Source organism: Narcine bancroftii, chromosome 5 (assembly GCF_036971445.1).
Source record: "Narcine bancroftii isolate sNarBan1 chromosome 5, sNarBan1.hap1, whole genome shotgun sequence".
Lineage (NCBI taxonomy): Eukaryota > Metazoa > Chordata > Chondrichthyes > Torpediniformes > Narcinidae > Narcine > Narcine bancroftii.
Genome location: NC_091473.1, coordinates 228,913,355 through 228,932,595, shown reverse-complemented (window position 1 = coordinate 228,932,595; position 19,241 = coordinate 228,913,355). Strand labels below are relative to the sequence as shown.

The 19,241-nt window shown below is 40.8% G+C and overlaps 1 protein-coding gene across 3 annotated transcripts in view; it reads right to left on the bottom strand.

Annotated features, from left to right (window-relative positions):
- Positions 1 to 19,241, bottom strand: part of LOC138765004 (signal peptide, CUB and EGF-like domain-containing protein 3) — a 263,706-nt gene that overhangs the window by 135,032 nt on the left and 109,433 nt on the right. For all 3 annotated transcript variants that reach the window (XM_069941598.1, XM_069941597.1, XM_069941599.1), the window contains one exon: positions 9,308 to 9,442. In XM_069941598.1, the coding sequence (XP_069797699.1) occupies positions 9,308 to 9,442 (135 nt within the window). The remainder of the gene's footprint in view (positions 1 to 9,307; positions 9,443 to 19,241) is intronic.

The window sequence follows — 19,241 nt, the reverse complement described above, 5'->3', positions numbered from 1 at the left end:
GAAGTACCATACAACTCTGATTATTTGAAATTGGATTCTCCAAAACCCTCAGTTATTCGAAATTTAAAAAAAAAAAAAATTGGATAAATGAGGATATATGAAATCCTCATTTATCCAAAATATTTTCAGAGCCTAACTGTCCGGGGACATTGGGCTCCCAGTGGTGGTGGCAGCAGATCTCGGGCTCCTGGTGCCGACAGCAGCAATCCCTGGGCTCACGGCAGCAGTGGGGAACTCAAGCTCCCAGGCCTTCGGCTCCTGGCACAAGTAGGACCTCGGTGGGGCAGTGTCAGTGATTGGCGGTGGCCAGAACTTTTTTTTGGTGAGAATTAAACTTTTTAATGCTTAAAAAACCCTTTCCTTGTTGTTTGTTGTTGTTTAAACACTGTTTCAAGTGATTTGCCGTTGCTACTGGGCTGTTTTTAAAAAATGACCTGTTCTCCGAAAAAAAAAGATTATCCGAAATGGGCCCGATCCCAACCATTTTGGGTAATCTGAGTTGTATCAAAAGGTTTATGAGAATGGTGGTGTGGATAAAGTATCTGAGTTTGGTGGGTTGCTCTCTCTCCTTGAATCAGTGAATGCGAAAGAGAGGTTTTTCAGAAGAGCTCAAATTAGCAGATTGTTTTGACAGATTAATAGTCGTGGCAAAAGCATCACTGGTCTCTTTATTTAAGGGAGGACATTCTTGGCTTTAAGGAATCCAGAGAAGGATTGTTGCATTGATTCTTGAGATGGGGTTGCTGTAAGAAGCTCTACAAAGTAGTGCCCTCAATACTCTGTAGAGGTGATCTTATTGAAATTAGGAAAATACTGATGGGGTTAGATGAGCTACATAAGAACACAGGAAATGAAAGCAGGAGTTGACTATTTGGTTATTGGAGCCTGCTCTGTCATGGAAAATAACCATTAAATTATTTTTTCTTCTTCAGCCACACTTTCCTATACTCTCTGTGCTCCACGAGTCCCTTAATAACTAAAAACTATCCATTTCTACCTTGAATGCATTGACCATTCACAGAATCTAGAAACAGAGGTCATCGACTCTGGATAACAAGATGGCCATTTAGAACTGAGACTGCTTCTCTCCAAAGGAATTCTGCTGATATTCCATATGGTATAATGAGCGAATAACTTGAGGACACTGATTGAATGTCCTAGAACCAGAGGTGATGTGAGGAAATTAGATTTTAAACAATGATTTACTGTGATCCGGATTGTATTTACCAGCAGCAAGGTGGAGAGCAACTTTCAAAGGAAATACTTGAAGGGGAGCACTTTTCAGGGCTCCATTGAAAGAGCTGGGGTCTGGGATAAATTAGAAGTTCTTTCAAATCCAAGCATCATATGATGCTTTCACTTTGCTATGGTTCTGCAAAGACCTTATGTCAACTCTCATGGTATTAGGGGAAATGCAAAAGCTGTTAAGGAAACAACTGCAAACTACAACGGGCAAAAAAGGGAGAACAACGATAAAATAACCTCAACCACTTGACTATCAGAGCTGGATATATAGGTTCCCAAATGTAAACACACATCTACCCTATTCTTCACTTCCATTTTTTAAACACTCATAAGCACTCAGTTGAGTGAACATGAGTGTTTGCACTAAAGAAAATTACTCTGACTTAGTTTATGGACACCGTCAGGAGGATCGTAAGTATAAGAAAAGTTTCTCTAAGTTGTGAACTGTGGAGATCTTTATGTCAGCCTTCTGGGAGCCAAAGGGTTTCAGAATATTAATGGTAAGTAGTGCCTGACATAAATAGTGTCAAGTATCCTAGATAGAAGTGCAATTTCACTGCCCTCGGCACAAGTATCTTACAACTAATTGCAGTATCAAAGAGGACACAGTTCTTTGTCCCCTTCATTCCCATAAAAGACAGATATTACATTGGTTATCACAACATTTATATCGGCTACACAGTCTAATAATTTCAATAAAATCATAAGGAAAAAATTGGGTTCTTTTTATTGTGAATTCCGTAAATACCAATATTTTCTTCTGCTCCTATATGCATTTGATGCACAGATGTAGGCACGAATCTAGATACAGGCACTAGTGATCAAAGGCAAGGGTCACAATATTGGCTTCCATTTCCTTGACCTTTGAGTGTGTCACTCAGATAGAAGCAAGCCTTTAGTGTGGCCTGCATTATCACTCAACTCAGGGATCCGCCTGAGGAGGCCAGCACTGGGGACCTGTTTAAAATCATTTCTCTTGAAGGAAAATACTTAACCACCCATGTACCTCCCCAATGTACCTCTAATTTTTGGATTCCAATCATCACCCTATAAAAGCCAATCCTGAGGTGAACTTGATCCATCCTCCAGCACGATATCTAGTTCAGACTTTACTTAACCATACCCCTAAACTAGCCCTTCTCAATCTTTTTTTTTGGCTGTGGCCCCCTTAGGACCCTGCTCGAAGTTTATGGGTCCCCTTCCCTGTGAAGAAGTCAAGCTTTGGTTTCTTCCATACTTTTCTCCTAGTGACTACATTTAAAAAAAATTGTTACATGAGATAAAAAACAAGGCTTTTACTTAAATGTGCTGTGGTCACCAGAGGAGCCATTGGGCGCCCATACAGAATAGCTGCCCTAGATGCTCACTGTTGATTGCAACTCACTCTTCCCTCATCCAATGCTTGAATAAGACCCTTATGTTCCAGATCACCCCGATTGTTACTCCAAACCCTCACCTCCCTGGGTCTAGCCTCAAAATCTACCCAGTTTCCTCTGCGTGTTCTACAAATGCAGCATTTTGAAATGGTGAATCTTTAAGTAAAATGCTTGTCAGCCCATTGCACATTGTTTTTTGAGCACACTTATCCAAGCACCACATCTAGCCCAGGTAACCCACACATTACAGGGTGTTGATAATTTTGGTAATGTATAACATAATTATATATTCCTTCATTGTTTAATAACTGTATTAAAACAGAGTTAAAGGACTCGATATGTATGCATCAAACAGGCAAACCTAAATTCTTTGGGAATTTACATAATTTACAGACAATGAAGAGTATCTCAGGCTAATGTTTATAAGAGAAGCAACTTGTAATTGATCAAAATACCAGAACAATTAACAGCAAGAAAATATAAACAGCAAAATACATCCTGAACAAAGTTTGTAGAACTTACTTTTTTCTGACACAGAAAATCTCTTGGAAACCAAGAGCAGGAGCTCAGTATTCTATTGGCTTCAGTAATATAAATAATATTCCCACATTCTACATTTCTGCCATATATTCATTGTGCAGGTGCCTTTACACGCTACACGTGTACCGTGGGGAGCCTTCTGGCTGGCTGCATCACTGCCTGGTATGGAGGCACCAACTCTTGGGACAAGAATAAACCCTAGAGGGTTGTTAACTCGGCCTGCAACATCACAGGCACCAGACTCCACTCCATCGAGGACATTTACATGAGGTGGTGTCTTTAAAAAAAAACAGCCTCTATTCTCAAAGACCTCCCACTATCCAGGCCATGCTCTCTTCACTCTGCTACCATCGGGAAAAAGGTACAGGAGGCTAAAGGCACAAGGACAGCTTCTTCCCCGCGGCCATCAGATTCCTGAATAATCAATGAACCAAAGACACGGCCTTACTTTTCATCCACTGTTATTGTTATTTTTATTTCATTTTTTATAGTAATGTCATAAGATGGTTATAACATCTGTGATGCTGCCGCTAAAACACTGAATTTCATGACTTATCCGTGACAATAAATCCTGATTCGGAATCTGAACAGCTTCCCAGCACATAGAATTACAACAGGGCTGTAAAGAGAATTAGGAATTTGAGGTTTTTTTTTAAAGTATAACAAAATTCGCTTTGGGTCACTATATTTTACATATAATGAAGTGGCTGAACAGATGAACAACCCAAAGGTAGAACGATGGTGATTCTGACTTTCTGGGGGGCAATGATAAGGGGGCAGAGCCCAGTTGTGGCTCCACAAGGCATTCACACAATCTCAAAGGGCTCCCTTCACTACAGACTTGCTGCTTTATTGCTTAGAAATGAATGTCAGAGTTAAAGCATTATGCTTAGCAAGCTACCATTTTGCATCTATTAAACCATTTATACGTTGTATTTGATTCTAGTGCCTGCAAATTTAATTCTGAACTGTTTTCCTTAAGAATTAAGAATCTGAAAATTAAAATTCACTCATGAGAGAAGGAGAAATTGAACAAGTCATGCTGCGTAGGAAGTAAAAGGCATTTAATGTCTTGCACCTGAGCCCTCCCTCAGGAATGTAGAAAAACCTGAATAAAAATATGGAGGGGGGGAGGAGAAGAGGAGAGGAGACAGGAAGGGGAAGGCAAATCGGTAAGAGGCAATAGGAGGCAAACTGGTAAGAGGCAATGGGTGGATACAGCCGGAAGGGTAAAGAAGATGCAAAGTGAGGGCTAAGAATGGTGGTTCTCTGATTGGTGAAGGCAGGGGGGGGGGGGGGGGGGAGTTGGAGGAAAGGGTAAGGAAGGAGAGAGCATTGATAAGAGAAAGGAAGCAACTGGTGCACTTTTTATGCTTGACACACTTTGAGCATAATGGAAGAGACTTTCAGAAGTAACTGTTCTATTAGAGATGCCAATTGATAAAGAAGGAATCTTAAAAGCTCTTCTTCAATTAAATCCTTCCTGTAAATGATTAATAGCTAACAGGTTACATCTTATATCCAATGATAAAATTAAAGGTGCTTAGGAACTGGAATTTGAGCAGCTACTTTCTGATGATTTATGGGAAAGAATGTTTCGACTTGTCAATATCTCTTCAATTTGTGCCCGTCACTCTTTGATTCAGTTCAAGGTAGTCTAAGGACGGAGTAGCCCATGTTTTTCCTAATACAAGTCCTATTTGTGATAGGTGTAAATCCAAAGAGCCCACTTTGACTTGTATGTTTTGGTCCTGTACAAAGTTAGATAGTTTTTGCGAAGGTGATTTTGAAACTTTAGCTAAAGTGTTGCACCTAGATTTACAGCCAAACTTACTCACAGCTATTTTTGGGATCAGGCTTTGTACCTGCTTCAGCCCAACGGATAATAGCCCTTTTAATGGTGATGGCAAGGTAACTCAAATGGAAAGATTGAAATCTGCCCACTTTACTTCAATGACTTTCCTTCATATTGTCATTGCTTTGATTTTTAAAAAAATTAGGTCGGACATTTGATATTATAACTTTGAAAAAAATGGCGACCATTTATCAGTATTTTTGTATTGACTCAAACTAATAAAATTGAACCATTTCCAGTTTTTTTTTAAATCACCAAGTGTGTGGTGCTTTACTCAGGAAGAATCTCTTTTCTACTTACTTTCAAATTAGTCTCACAATGGATTACCCAATTGTCTTTGTTTTTTTTAATTTTTTTTTCCATCAGACTTAGATTTTTTTTATGCATTAACTCTTTTCCTTCCTCAGTGTAACTGCCAATATATGGAAATGTTGAATTAATTTGAAAGTACTTAATTGTTATATTTAAGGAAAATGTATATTACTTTTTCACATTTTCTGTATATCACAGGTACACAATCCTTTATCTGGACACCTAAAGTCCAGCATTTTTTTTTATGGTACTGGTACAGGAGAGAAAGAGAGAGACAGCAGCGCAACTAGGTTGGGCGGTGGGGGGGGGGGGGTGTGGAGAGAAGGCAGTACGACTTGGGTGAGCGAGGAGGGTAGAGATGGCAGCGCAACTCGGGTGGGCGAGGGGAGAGAGAGAGACGGCAACACGACTGGAGGGGGGTGGATATGGCAGCACAATTCGGGTGGGCTTAAATCTGAGACAGCTGGTTTTTGTTCTGAAATCCAGAAAAATCTGTAATTCGGAACATACTGTTCCCCCAAGGGTTCCGGATAAAGGATTGTGTACCTGTATTCTATTTTTTTTTCCAATTTTTGTGGAAAATTAATAAAAAGATTAAAAAAAGATAAGGGCTTTCCTTCCAAAATGGAGCACTTGCAAATGGGGATGGGGTGGGGGAATGTGCTCAAAACTTCAAGGGTCAGAACAAAGGATCCGGGTGATCAGGGGACTGAGAGTGGAAGAGGGGAGCCAGATGTATAATCTGACCAATGTCAGTGGGAATTATAATCAGCGGTCAGATTGAAATCAGCAGAAAGGGTGGAGTGGGTTGTTAGTGTGAGAAAAATACAGCCTGAAAGAAAATAAAGGGCCAACGCTGTTACAGCACCAATGTCCCAGGTTTGAATCCAGTGTTGTCGGTAAGGATTTTGTATGTTCTTCCCTTGTCTGCGTGGGCTTCCCTGGCTGCTCCAGTTTCCTCCCACCATTCAAAAAAGTACCAGTTGGGCGGCACGGGCTCATGGGCTGAAAGGGCCCGTTACAGCGCTGTATGTCTAAATTTAAATTTATAAATAATGTCAATACAAAGCTCATAAACCAAGTACATTTAGGCTTCTTTAGGTGATACAGGAACAATCCTCAACTGCTTCCTCCTAATTAAAAATTAATTTAGCACATGATGTCAAAACAAGTGCTGTCCAATGTCTGAAGTCACTGGGTACACCCAATCGCCTCTGTGTATTTATATCAAAGGCCCTGTTGCAGGGTCTCAACCTGAAACATCTGTACTGACAATAACCACATCAGCAGTGCGAGTATAAGACAACTTTAATAAACTAATATGTACACTAAGAGGTCTTGTCTCTCTGCAAGACGAACCTGGAAGGCTAGACTGTAGCTCTGGACTGATTTTTATGACCCCTGGTGACCTAGTGGTGTAATTACATATCAACATACTCGTTGTGCCTTCACAGATGGTGCTTGACCCACTGAGTTATTCCAGCATTGTTTTTTGTTCCAGATAGCAGCATATTTTGTCCCCAGAGCAAATGTTGCCAGCAACTAAACTGCATGCAAAAGAGTTGATGGCATTTGACAACTGAGTTTTGAGATGACGGTCCCTCTTAACACAAGCAAAAATATTGCACTTTGCAAGAGAAAAACCTCGCCAAGAAAGAAAAGACCAGTTAATACTTTGGCAGAAGGAAATCTTACATTTTCCACTTTAGCTGAAGTGTTTATACACAAAACATAAATCAAATTGGCTTTTTCAAAGATGTTGATAGCCCTTCCACTTTTCGAGCATTTCGAGTGTGTTTGTGGCTCAGACATTTGCAATGAAACCACAATGTTTTCTTCTGCTAACATTTACCATGTCATGGTAAAGTTGTATAAGACATTGATGAGGCCAAATCTGGAATACTGTATGCCATTTTGGTCACCCAACTACAGGAAAGATATCAATAAAATTGAAGAATGCGAAGAAGATTTACAAGGATGTTGCCGGGACTTGACGAACTGAGTTACAGGGAAAGGTTAAATAGGTTAAGCCTTTATTCCCTGGAGGCAGAAAAGGGGAGATTTGATAGAGGTTTTTAAATCATGATGGCTATACATAGAGTAAATATAAGCAGGCTTTCTTCCCCACCAAGGTAAGATGTGATTCAACCCAGAGGACATGGGTTAAGTGTGAAAGGGGAGAAGTTCAGGGGAATATTAGGAGAAACCTCTTCACACAGAGAGCAGTGGGAGTGTGGAACAAGCTGCCAGCTGAAATGGTGAATGTGGGCTCAGTTTCAACATTTAAGAAAAATTTGGATGGGTACATGAATGGGAGGGGTGTGGAGGGATATGGATTGGGTGCAGGCGAGTGGGACTAGGCAAAATGAAAGTTCAGCAGACACTAGAAGGCCAAAGGGCCAGTTTTCTTTGCTGAAATGTTCAATGGTTCTATCGTTTGAACAATATTTTTTGTTTTCTCAATTCACAAGTGATTTTGAAAGAGAATGTGCCCCTAAAATAGTTTCCAATGTACTTACCCATATAAATGAAGTAAGACCAGGGCAAGAATATTAGAATATATAGCAGAGAATCAGCCCTACTAGCCAAAGTCGGTGTTCACGTTCCATATGATCCTTGCCTTGATTTATGGTCATATCTCGAGATTCACCCTCTTGATTTATGGTCATGCTAAGAAGTTGCTCCAATTACATGTAAGGAGAGATTGCAGGTAACATTGCTCAGTAATAATAGGTTCACCACATCTAACCTATCAAATTAAATAATGAGAAAACTCTGACCTATGTTACATGTTTAAATACAACAGCCGATCCCCCAATTGTGGAACTAGTTCAAAGGAGAAGGTGATCAAAAATGTCTCATCCTCACAAGAAAATTAAACATAGCACAGGAAGAGTTGAAAGGCAGCTTGTATGTAACCCAGCCTAGATGGTTTTCAGAAATCCAATTAACTTAATAAATGCTTTGTAGGACAGACCAAAATAAACCAGTGCTCGAAGTCCCAAAATACTTTTTGCTTTGAGCCATTTCATCAATTTGTTTTTGTTCTTTTGTTCTATTCTTCACTGATTCTTCACTCCAATTACAAATATCAAATAAAAACAATTTGATTTTATAATTGCACCCCTCTTAACTTTATTATCGGGGTCACACCCAACTAGCATTCAAAACTTGGACTTCATCCTGCTGAGAACAGATGGTACAGCACATAGAGTCTGTGATTCATACGAAGAGGCATAGAGTTCAAAATACAGGAATTGATGTTAAAATTGTAAATAATGCTGGTTGCAACTCGACTGGAGTACTGCTTCCAAATCTGGTTCCCTCACTAGATGCAGCGCCAGAAAAGACTTGCTAGATTTGTTCCAGAGCTGATGGATTTCAGCTGTAAGTTCCATTGGAGAATCTGACGTTGATCTTCTTTCTACAGTGTGAAAGGAGATTTGACAGAGGTCTACAAGACCCTAATGGCTTTGAAGGAATGAGGAAAGACTGTTCCCAATGGCAAATGACCAAAGGATGTGGATTCAAAATGACAGGCAAAAGACAACGGAGGGTCTTTATGAGGTAGAAATGGTTAACAACTCAAACTCATTCTCTGCAGGGTAATGGAAAACAGCATCAGTCAGAGTTTTCAGAACAGAATGAACAAATTGGAAAACACCTTTCAGGGCTTGGGAAAAAAGTAGAGAATGGGATTGAATAGATGACTTGAGCCAGCATTGTCACCAAGAGTCAAATGGATTTAAATTGATGTTGCGATATTATGTCAAGAAAATTGTAGCATATTTTTTACCTATAACCATATCCATTGCTGGCATCATAAAATCAAAAGTTCATAGTCAAGACATATTATGATTGCATTATTACAATAGATTCATTCTGCACAAATTAATGAAATCAATCTTAGAGCACAAAAAAAACCACAGAACTGATCTTGTTATTGCTGGATAAGTTTAGCAAGGTAACAGAATCTAACCTTCAGGCCGTAGGATGCAGGTGTGCTGGTTGTCGCTGAGGAAGAATCCTTCCCGGCATCGACACTCATAGCTTCCCATCATATTAACACAAATCTGTTGGCATCCACCATTGCTATCTCCACATTCATCCACATCTATTGAAAAGGAATGTAGAGAAGACATTAAAAATCTTGGAAGACCTTAAAGTTCCAATGTACAACAATGACTTTTCCATGGTTGGTCACATGCCTGTGAGCAAACCATTTTGGAAATGAGAATACTGGGAAACAGAAGATGAAACAGATCAATATCCCCTGAGCTAAGACATCCGTTACCGAGATGCTTTTCCCAACTTTGCTATCTTCTGTGAGAAGAGAATACAGTGCGCTATGGTTAAAAAACAGTTAAAAAATATATTTTGGGCCACCATGTTCATGAAAGTACTTGTTTACATTAATCACATTTACCAATTCTTGATCCATAGCCTTTCATGTCTTGACAATTGAAGTGCTTATCCAAATACTCTTTAAATGTTGTGAGAGTACATGTTTCCACCATCTTCTCAGGTAGTTCATACCCACTCTCCAGGTGAACAAAATATTTCCTTAGATCTAAACTCACTTACTATACTTCTTAAACTTGTGTCTTCTGGTTTCATACTTCTCCAAAATGGAGCAAAGTTTCTCATTATCCATCCTATCAACACCACTCATGTTATCATACCCCACTGCTAGATCTCAGTGCTTGGTAGAAAACGAGTACACCCTCTGCAATCTCTCCTCATAATTGAAATGTTCCATTCCAGGCAACATTTATTAAATCTTTTGGAGCAAAGTAGCAAGTTATGTCTAATATGGTAAAATCCAGTTTGCACCTGCTACATGGATTGTGCCAAAGCTCAGCCTTGGTGTAAGGAAACATTACAAAGAGAAGGCACGTAAAATTCTATTAAGTTGATAACTTCAAAGGTACAAAGATGGAGGTGATTATTTTATTAAGGCGAGCCGGACTCAGATACAAGCTAAAGACAGACTTCAGACCCCAAACCAATTCTGCTGTCCCAGTGGAGTACTGAGCTGTGCTATCAAAGGTACCATCACTCAGGTGAGGCACTGGCCAAAATCATACCCACTGTCTGCCTCTGGAATACAAGAGAATCATGGGTGAGGTTCCCCTCATCGGTCAGCATACATTTACTGCTCCCCATTTGTATGGTGAGTGCTGTTAGTCAGCTACCAGCATATTTGCCCTCCCACGCACCACTGGACTCACCCAAGTCTTGGGTTGAAGGGTCAATACCCCTTGTATGTGGCCTCCAAGTTTTAAAAGCAACTATTGAGTCATAGAGGCATACAGCACAGAACAGACCCTTCAGCCCAACTCTTCCATGTGGTGGAAATTGGTATTCTAATCTCAGATGCTGTCCATGTGGAATTTGAATGTTCTCCCAATAACTGTGTGGGTTTCTTCCAGGTACTCTGATTTCCTCCCACATCTGAAAGATGCATGATTTGGTTGATTAATTGGCCACTAGTGTGTAGTTGGAGAATCTGAAGGGAATCAATCAGAATGTGAGGAGACATTTCAGAAAATGGATTAACGTAGGATTGGTGTAAATGGGTGGTTGATGGTCATCATAGACTCGGACTGTGCAAATGACGTGTCCGTGGTAAATCACTTGATGACTCCACAGACCCTTTTCCACTGGCACCCTGTCCCAGGAATTAACTGGAAATTTACTGAGGCGGGGTCCGGTTGAAAAGGAACACTGTCCGAAAGCCGGTATCAAATTTCATCATTCCAAGCCGGGGATTAACCGCCTCTACCCCTACTCATATCCCCAGTGTTTGCTGACGCCAGCGTGCTGATAAAACCAGTGGAAAAGGGACAGCAGAATGCCACTCATTTTCAGTTGAAGGTAGACCACTCTAATTCCCGGGGACGAGTTGTGTTCAGTGGAAAAGCAATTAGTGTCCCAGTTAAAGGTGACCCAGTGGAAACGGCACAAAGGACTTCCTATCCTGGGGCACTGCATGGCCAATTAACTGGGGATGCCAATGGAAAAGGGGCTTCTAAACAACTCAACAATATTCCCATTGGGAATCATTCAGATCAAAGAGTTTTCACAAAAAGTACCAAACTTTGTTTTGCAATCAAATCGTAAAATCGTGCAATTTGTTTTTCCTGTAAGTACTTTTGCACCAAATAATTTGATTTATCCTACGATTAGAATATTAACATTTGGAAATTGGACAATGAAGAATTAAATTAGCAAACCATAACCTCTCAGGAAGACGACAAAGAAATTCCTAAGACAACATTGCTATTCTGGGAAGAAAAGGAAACGTCTTGTAAAGTTTGCTCCCTATGATTTAAATCTCTGGCCAGCTACAATATTTATCATTTTATTTTGTCCAATCTACTCACTACTTTTACTGCATCAGTTCCCAAAGGAACTGAAGAACTTAATTAAATATTATTTAAAATTCCAGCTATTTTACATCCAGGTCTTGCCTGAATAATTGGTATCTAATCCCAGGGTGCACAGCCATTTTTTATAAAAAAACTAAAAACAAAAATTGACCTGGGATAAAAATGAATGCAGAAAGTAAAAATGGAAATCTGAAAAAAAAAACAGTAAGTGGTAGAAATGCAAATCAATCAAAACAAAATAAAAAGATAATATTTCTTGCAAATCTCTTCATCAAAGTCGACCTTTTACAGATGGTGTCTACATGGATCAACTACATTTTTCATAGCATCAGCAAATAATCAACATCTTTAATAACAGATCCACGAACTCTCCATATGTACACAATGATGAAAAGAGATTTGCCTGCTAACTTGGGCCAGTGTTAACAATCATCCACCATATCTGGTTGTTTTTATGTTGCTATCCTGCAATAAGTGAAAGTGTTAACATGATTTGTCCATTACATAATAAGTATTAACATGATTTTTCAACAATATATAATGATGCGTTAATCTAATTTTCCAAACGAAAACATAATTCTTTCAATGTGTATTTCTTGTTTTGTTTTTATGCAAATTTTTGGAAGTAACACACATGTCGGTGTACAAGACAGAATTTGAACCTTAAAAATGTCACCCTGAAAACCGGGGGTCATTTTATGTGCCGAGTATAAAATCAAACCCTTGCTATCCTGTGGTTTACAGTGTCCTCCATGATGATGAACAGCATAAAACACTCACATAACTCCGACAATGCTACTGCTAAATATTTTTATACCATTAATCCAGCTTCCCAAATGCAAGTTTCAGTAATGTTATATTAAAGCAATAAAAATATTATAAGCCTGTGTAACATGCCTTAAAATAACAGCACAGCAAACAAAGCTTACAGTCGCCATTTGCAACTGCTGACAAACAGCAAACCCAGGGGACATTCTGGTTACACTGCCTCATCAGGCCAGTATGCAGTATATTATACATAAGTAAATCAGTAAATCAATTTCAATTAAATGGTAAAATTATACTCAATGTTTGTTCTTGTAATAAAAACTGACATCTAAGTGACGTCACTAGTGTTAACATTACACCACTTGGGAACGTTTGATGCCTGACTTAGGATAGTCTTATACAATGAGTATAGCTCAAAACCTACTTTTTAAGTGGAAATTCTGAGGTCTTTTATATTGGCTTCTATGCTGACATATGGTTTACAATGTGTTCTTAAATAAGTAGACTAGCGTGCTGGGCGTGAGCGCAGCAAAAACACTGAGACAGCAGGCTGTGAGCTTGTTTAGCTCAACTGATTTACTTTGACGTTCACGCTGCAGCCTTTAATGCCATCCTCAGCCCGCCCCTTGTATTCTGGAACTCACATCACGCTGACATGACCACACATGCATGCTTCCAGTCTGCACCAGAAGAGAAGGACCCACGATGCCATCTTTGCCCCACTGAACATGCATGACAAGCGGAGCCTGTTCGCTGCTACAATCACCACAAGACTACTACTTTAGCAAGGCATTATACGATGGATGAGAATCCAATTTGCCTGCAATACAATTATATGAATATGCAAGTCTTACTCTATGCCAAAATGTTAATGAAGTGTATGGGCTAGACAGTTGGTGCTGGGGTAGTGCAACACCTTTGCAGCACCAGCGATCGGGATCATGGTTTGAATCCCACATTGCCTGTAATGTTATAATACGTTCCCCCTATGTCTGCGTGTGTTATCCTCGGGGGTGGGGGGGGGTGGGTGGGTGCAGCTCTGGTTTCCTCCTACTGTTCGAAAAGTACTGGGAGTGTGGGTTAACTGGGTGGGAACTGGGCAGCATGGACTCATGGGTCGAAATGGCCTGTTATCATGCTATTTGAATAAATTTTAAAAATTTTAATTGATGAGCAAATAAAAAGTTAAAGGAAATTTCATTTACTTGATGCCACTTGTAACTGTTAACAGTTACATCCAAAGTCTCATCACTGAGTTGAATGAGATTAAAAAGCTGAGAACAATATTGAGTTATCTGTAAAAAAAAATATATTGGCATGTGACATAGATTAGATACTTCAAGACTGCGACAATAACTTAAGCTTAGCACCTGGGCTTACAATTCACTGCATGGAAAGGCAGAAGTCTTGGGGAAGGAATTAGTCTTTAATCACTTGAGCTAAGTGCATGCAAATTCAGAGGTCACAGGTTCTAGGAAATGACTGCACAGTGAATCCACTGGTGCCAATGCAGTTGAGTGTGACCAGGTGAATAAAAAAAAACTACTCTTTCAAGTTTCATCTCTCTAATTCAAAGGCTATTTCTTTACAAAGAGAAATATGAAAGACGCAGTACGTGAGTCAGTAACATCAACATTCATGCAGAATCAATGCAGGGGATTTATTTCCTAAGAATAGGATAAATAAATAGGATATCTTGCATGTGGATATCATCTCACATTTGTTTATGAAACTGCCTTCAAAAAGTGAAGTGGCAATGAATATTTTTGTAATGTGCCAAGAGAAGGATGAGAAGTTCTGCATCAATAGAGGAAGGTGCAAGATCTTCTAAACTTCTCAAACTATTTTGACTGCTAAAAATAAATCAGTCATTATAACTTGTGGAACCACAATAATTGTATTCTTTCTTCTTTCTTTGGCTTGGCTTCGCGGACGAAGATTTATGGAGGGGGTAAAAAGTCCACGTCAGCTGCAGGCTCGTTTGTGGCTGACCAGTCCGATGCGGGACAGGCAGACACGATTGCAGCGGTTGCAAGGGAAAATTGGTTGGTTGGGGTTGGGTGTTGGGTTTTTCCTCCTTTGCCTTTTGTCAGTGAGGTGGGCTCTGCGGTCTTCTTCAAAGGAGGCTGCTGCCCGCCAAACTGTGAGGCGCCAAGATGCACGGTTTGAGGCGTTATCAGCCCACTGGCGGTGGTCAATGTGGCAGGCACCAAGAGATTTCTTTAGGCAGTCCTTGTACCTTTTCTTTGGTGCACCTCTGTCACGGTGGCCAGTGGAGAGCTCGCCATATAATACGATCTTGGGAAGGCGATGGTCCTCCATTCTGGAGACGTGACCCATCCAGCGCAGCTGGATCTTCAGCAGCGTGGACTCGATGCTGTCGACCTCTGCCATCTCGAGTACCTCGACGTTAGGGGTGTGAGCGCTCCAATGGATGTTGAGGATGGAGCGGAGACAACGCTGGTGGAAGCGTTCTAGGAGCCGTAGGTGGTGCCGGTAGAGGACCCATGATTCGGAGCCGAACAGGAGTGTGGGTATGACAACGGCTCTGTATACGCTTATCTTTGTGAGGTTTTTCAGTTGGTTGTTTTTCCAGACTCTTTTGTGTAGTCTTCCAAAGGCGCTATTTGCCTTGGCGAGTCTGTTGTCTATCTCATTATCGATCCTTGCATCTGATGAAATGGTGCAGCCGAGATAGGTAAACTGGTTGACCGTTTTGAGTTTTGTGTGCCCGATGGAGATGTGGGGGGGCTGGTAGTCATGGTGGGGAGCTGGCTGATGGAGGACCTCAGTTTTCTTCAGGCTGACTTCCAGGCCAAACATTTTGGCAGTTTCCGCAAAGCAGGACGTCAAGCGCTGAAGAGCTGGCTCTGAATGGGCAACTAAAGCGGCATCATCTGCAAAGAGTAGTTCACGGACAAGTTTCTCTTGTGTCTTGGTGTGAGCTTGCAGGCGCCTCAGATTGAAGAGACTGCCATCCGTGCGGTACCGGATGTAAACAGCGTCTTCATTGTTGGGGTCTTTCATGGCTTGGTTCAGCATCATGCTGAAGAAGATTGAAAAGAGGGTTGGTGCGAGAACACAGCCTTGCTTCACGCCATTGTTAATGGAGAAGGGTTCAGAGAGCTCATTGCTGTATCTGACCCGACCTTGTTGGTTTTCGTGCAGTTGGATAATCATGTTGAGGAACTTTGGGGGACATCCGATGCGCTCTAGTATTTGCCAAAGCCCTTTCCTGCTCACGGTGTCGAAGGCTTTGGTGAGGTCAACAAAGGTGATGTAGAGTCCTTTGTTTTGTTCTCTGCACTTTTCTTGGAGCTGTCTGAGGGCAAAGACCATGTCAGTGGTTCCTCTGTTTGTGCGAAAGCCGCACTGTGATTCTGGGAGAATATTCTCAGCGACACTAGGTATTATTCTATTTAGTAGAATCCTAGCGAAGATTTTGCCTGCAATGGAGAGCAACGTGATTCCCCTGTAGTTTGAGCAGTCTGATTTCTCGCCTTTGTTTTTGTACAGGGTGATGATGGTGGCATCACGAAGATCCTGAGGCAGTTTACCTTGGTCCCAACAAAGCTTGAAAAACTCATGCAGTTTGGCATGCAGAGTTTTGCCGCCAGCCTTCCAGACTTCTGGGGGGATTCCATCCATACCTGCTGCTTTGCCACTTTTCAGTTGTTCGATTGCCTTATATGTCTCATCCAGGGTGGATGAAAAATAAAATGATAATTGTTAAGTTAGTTCCTTCACTTAAATCAGTGGTGCTTTTTTTCCCCACTCATACACAACCTAAAGTAATCCCTTATTAAGCACAGAGCTCTGATGGCATCCTATGCCATTGGTGCTCTGTGGTTACTTAAGGTGGTATGTGAGTGGAAAAAAAAAGGTGAGAATCACTGATTTAGAACATGCAAGCTGAGGCACAAGTTAAGATGAATAAGGTGGTGCAAGTCAAAGACCATCGATCCTTTTCTTTAAACATTTGTTAAGACATTCCGCACGGTAATAAGCCCTTTCGGCCCACCAGCCCATGCCACACAATTATCCCCAATTAACCTACAACCCCATATGACTTTTTTTGAAGGGTGCAAGGAAACAGGAGCACCCGGAGGAAACCCATGCAGATACGGGGAGAATGTTCAAACTCCTTACAGACAGCAATGGATTTGAACTCGGGTCGTTGGCGCTGTAAAATGCTAACCACTATACTAAACGTGCCATATACATGGTTACAATTTTTTGTTAGTCTTCATGCCTATGTATGTCTCAAATGAACTATAGATTTTTTCAATGATAATTTGCTAACTGTTAATGAATAATTACTTTGCTTGACAGAATTCCAAAATTTCATTTTTTTAAATCATTTTGCGATGTAAAATTTGGGTTTACATTTAGACATTTTGATTTTAATCAATTGAAATGAAGATATTTACATGAAATTGTTCATGTGAGCAGCTCATTTATTTGCTGTGGTTTTCCACAATCAAGCCTCCTTTCCTCGCTGCCCAGCCTTCCTGAAACACCAGTCTGATCACATCTCTGCCTTGCTCTTCTGATGGATCGAGTGTCTGCCTCTACTCGCTATCCCCATCACCTATCCAACAATTACTCAATCAAAATATTTGGCCATATCCTTCCTCCATTGCTCCCTTCCTTGACTCTGATTTTGATGCATCACTGTTGATTCCACCTTTGATCGACATCCTGCAATTATCCTTTCCACTAATCTCTCAAGCCCCAGTCCCCACCTCACAACCAACTCCAGTGCAAATAATTCAGTCCTTTCTTTACCACTCCCCCACACCCCACTACCCACCTCCCCCAGTGACCCACTAGCCCCATCATTGCAAATTCAGCATTCGGAAAGGCCTTAATCTTAGATTTTCAGTGCAGAACTTTTTCTGGTGAAGTTACCTGGTGCAAGCAGCAGCAAATGTCTTTTCCAGCTCATGAGTAATTCCAGTTTATTATTCCTTGAAATATAGAAGTAACTTTGCAATCTCTGAATTCTTCTCTTCCAGATTAAAAACATAACTTTTTAAAAATAAACCTTAACATTGTTCAGTACATTTAACATTCCCCAAACCAACCAGGCCTGTGTTTGCCTTCCCCTAATGACCAAGAATTCTAGTCCAATAAAAGCACCACACTTTCAGTTCTCCCTTCCACATTTGAGCTCAACTAAAACCAGACCATTCAGAAAATGGAGAAGCACAAACAAGTTTGCAACCTTTCATTTGGAGAACAAAAAGAAAATATGCAGAGCTCTTTCCCTTTCCAAAATGAATTGACTTCAAGCAAAAAATGTAAGAGAGTGCATTATCTCAGTATAGCACTGGTCTCACTCATTTAATTCAATCAGTTGCAAATTAAAGAAACTGGGAACCAGTCACTGGCACAGAAGTATATAATCGCACCACTCACTGTACTCAGCATAGACTTCGGTTTAGTGCCCACAGATTTCATTCAATTTTCTCTCATCAAATGGTTCCCCAGATATGGCCACAAGATGAAATATTACATTTGATGTGGTTGCTGTTTAATTGTCTTACCCCTTGATCTTGTCACTTTGATTTATCTATTGTTATCTGTCCTCAAGTACAGTTGCCTTTTTTCTTTGCTTGGCTGAGCGGTTTAAGTAAAGCTTTTAAATACTCCTTTCACCATTCCTGCTGGGCTGGGTAATACCAGGACCAAGAAGCTTACCAACATGCCCCGTGAAGCCATATTGACTCATCCTGGACATTCTCCTTGTTCTCCAGGTCCCTCCCCAGCTGCTCTCTGACTGAAAACTAACATGCATCTTTTTCTTTCATGGTTCCAAAGCCAAATCGCTTACTGTTTCTCTTCCCACCAATGCAGCCCGACTTGCTGAGTTCTTCCAGCATTTATTGTTTTTAGCTTCAGATATCCATTAGATGCATTTAAGATTCCAGACATTACTTCCCTATACTCTCTGTCAAAACAGGCTCCTGTGAAGCAATGGCCTTGTCCTGTTTCTTCGACCGACATGGTCTTCGGGCTTTCTCCCAGAAGCTGAGAGGATCTACAACCCATCCCCAGACTTGCACCTCACTTGCGTTTCAGGGTCAGACAAGGATGTTGTACTTTCCATTAAAACATTCAGTTCAGTTCGTGCAGAACCTGTCAATCCTCAAGGCACTTACTGATTACTCATTTTCTCCTTAAATTGGGTGGCTGGGGACAGTCATTCTTACTGGGTGGATCAAGTTTCCAAAGGGCAGTTCACAAGCTGCTTTAGCTGAATCAATATTCGGGCAGCATGGGCATCAAATCTCTCGCAGCCCACTGCATACATCCTGCACAAGTATGCAAAATGCAATCTGCCACACGACATAGTTTGCCAAGTAGCACAACTCGTGTTCAGAATACACACATGGTTTGTGAACAACACGATACCCACAACACTAATAAAAAAACCATTTCACAGCCAGCATATGCTAAATTTTCTGCAATGCTCCAAATGTGACGTTATGATTCCCTGGTTAAAGTCACAATAACATAATTAAATGTCTTTCATAAAAAATCTCCGAGTATTTGATAAACCTGATCGCTGATGGCTTTGCATTAACCTTCTGCACACAAAGAGAAGGAATGACTTGCTCTTCAGCAGTTGGTTCCAATGCTGTCTCTCTATAGATAACGCATGGATAACAAGTACTTTCATATTAGTAGCTGGCGATCACACCTTAAGATATATTTTGTGCATGACCCAGTTTATTATCTATTAACTAC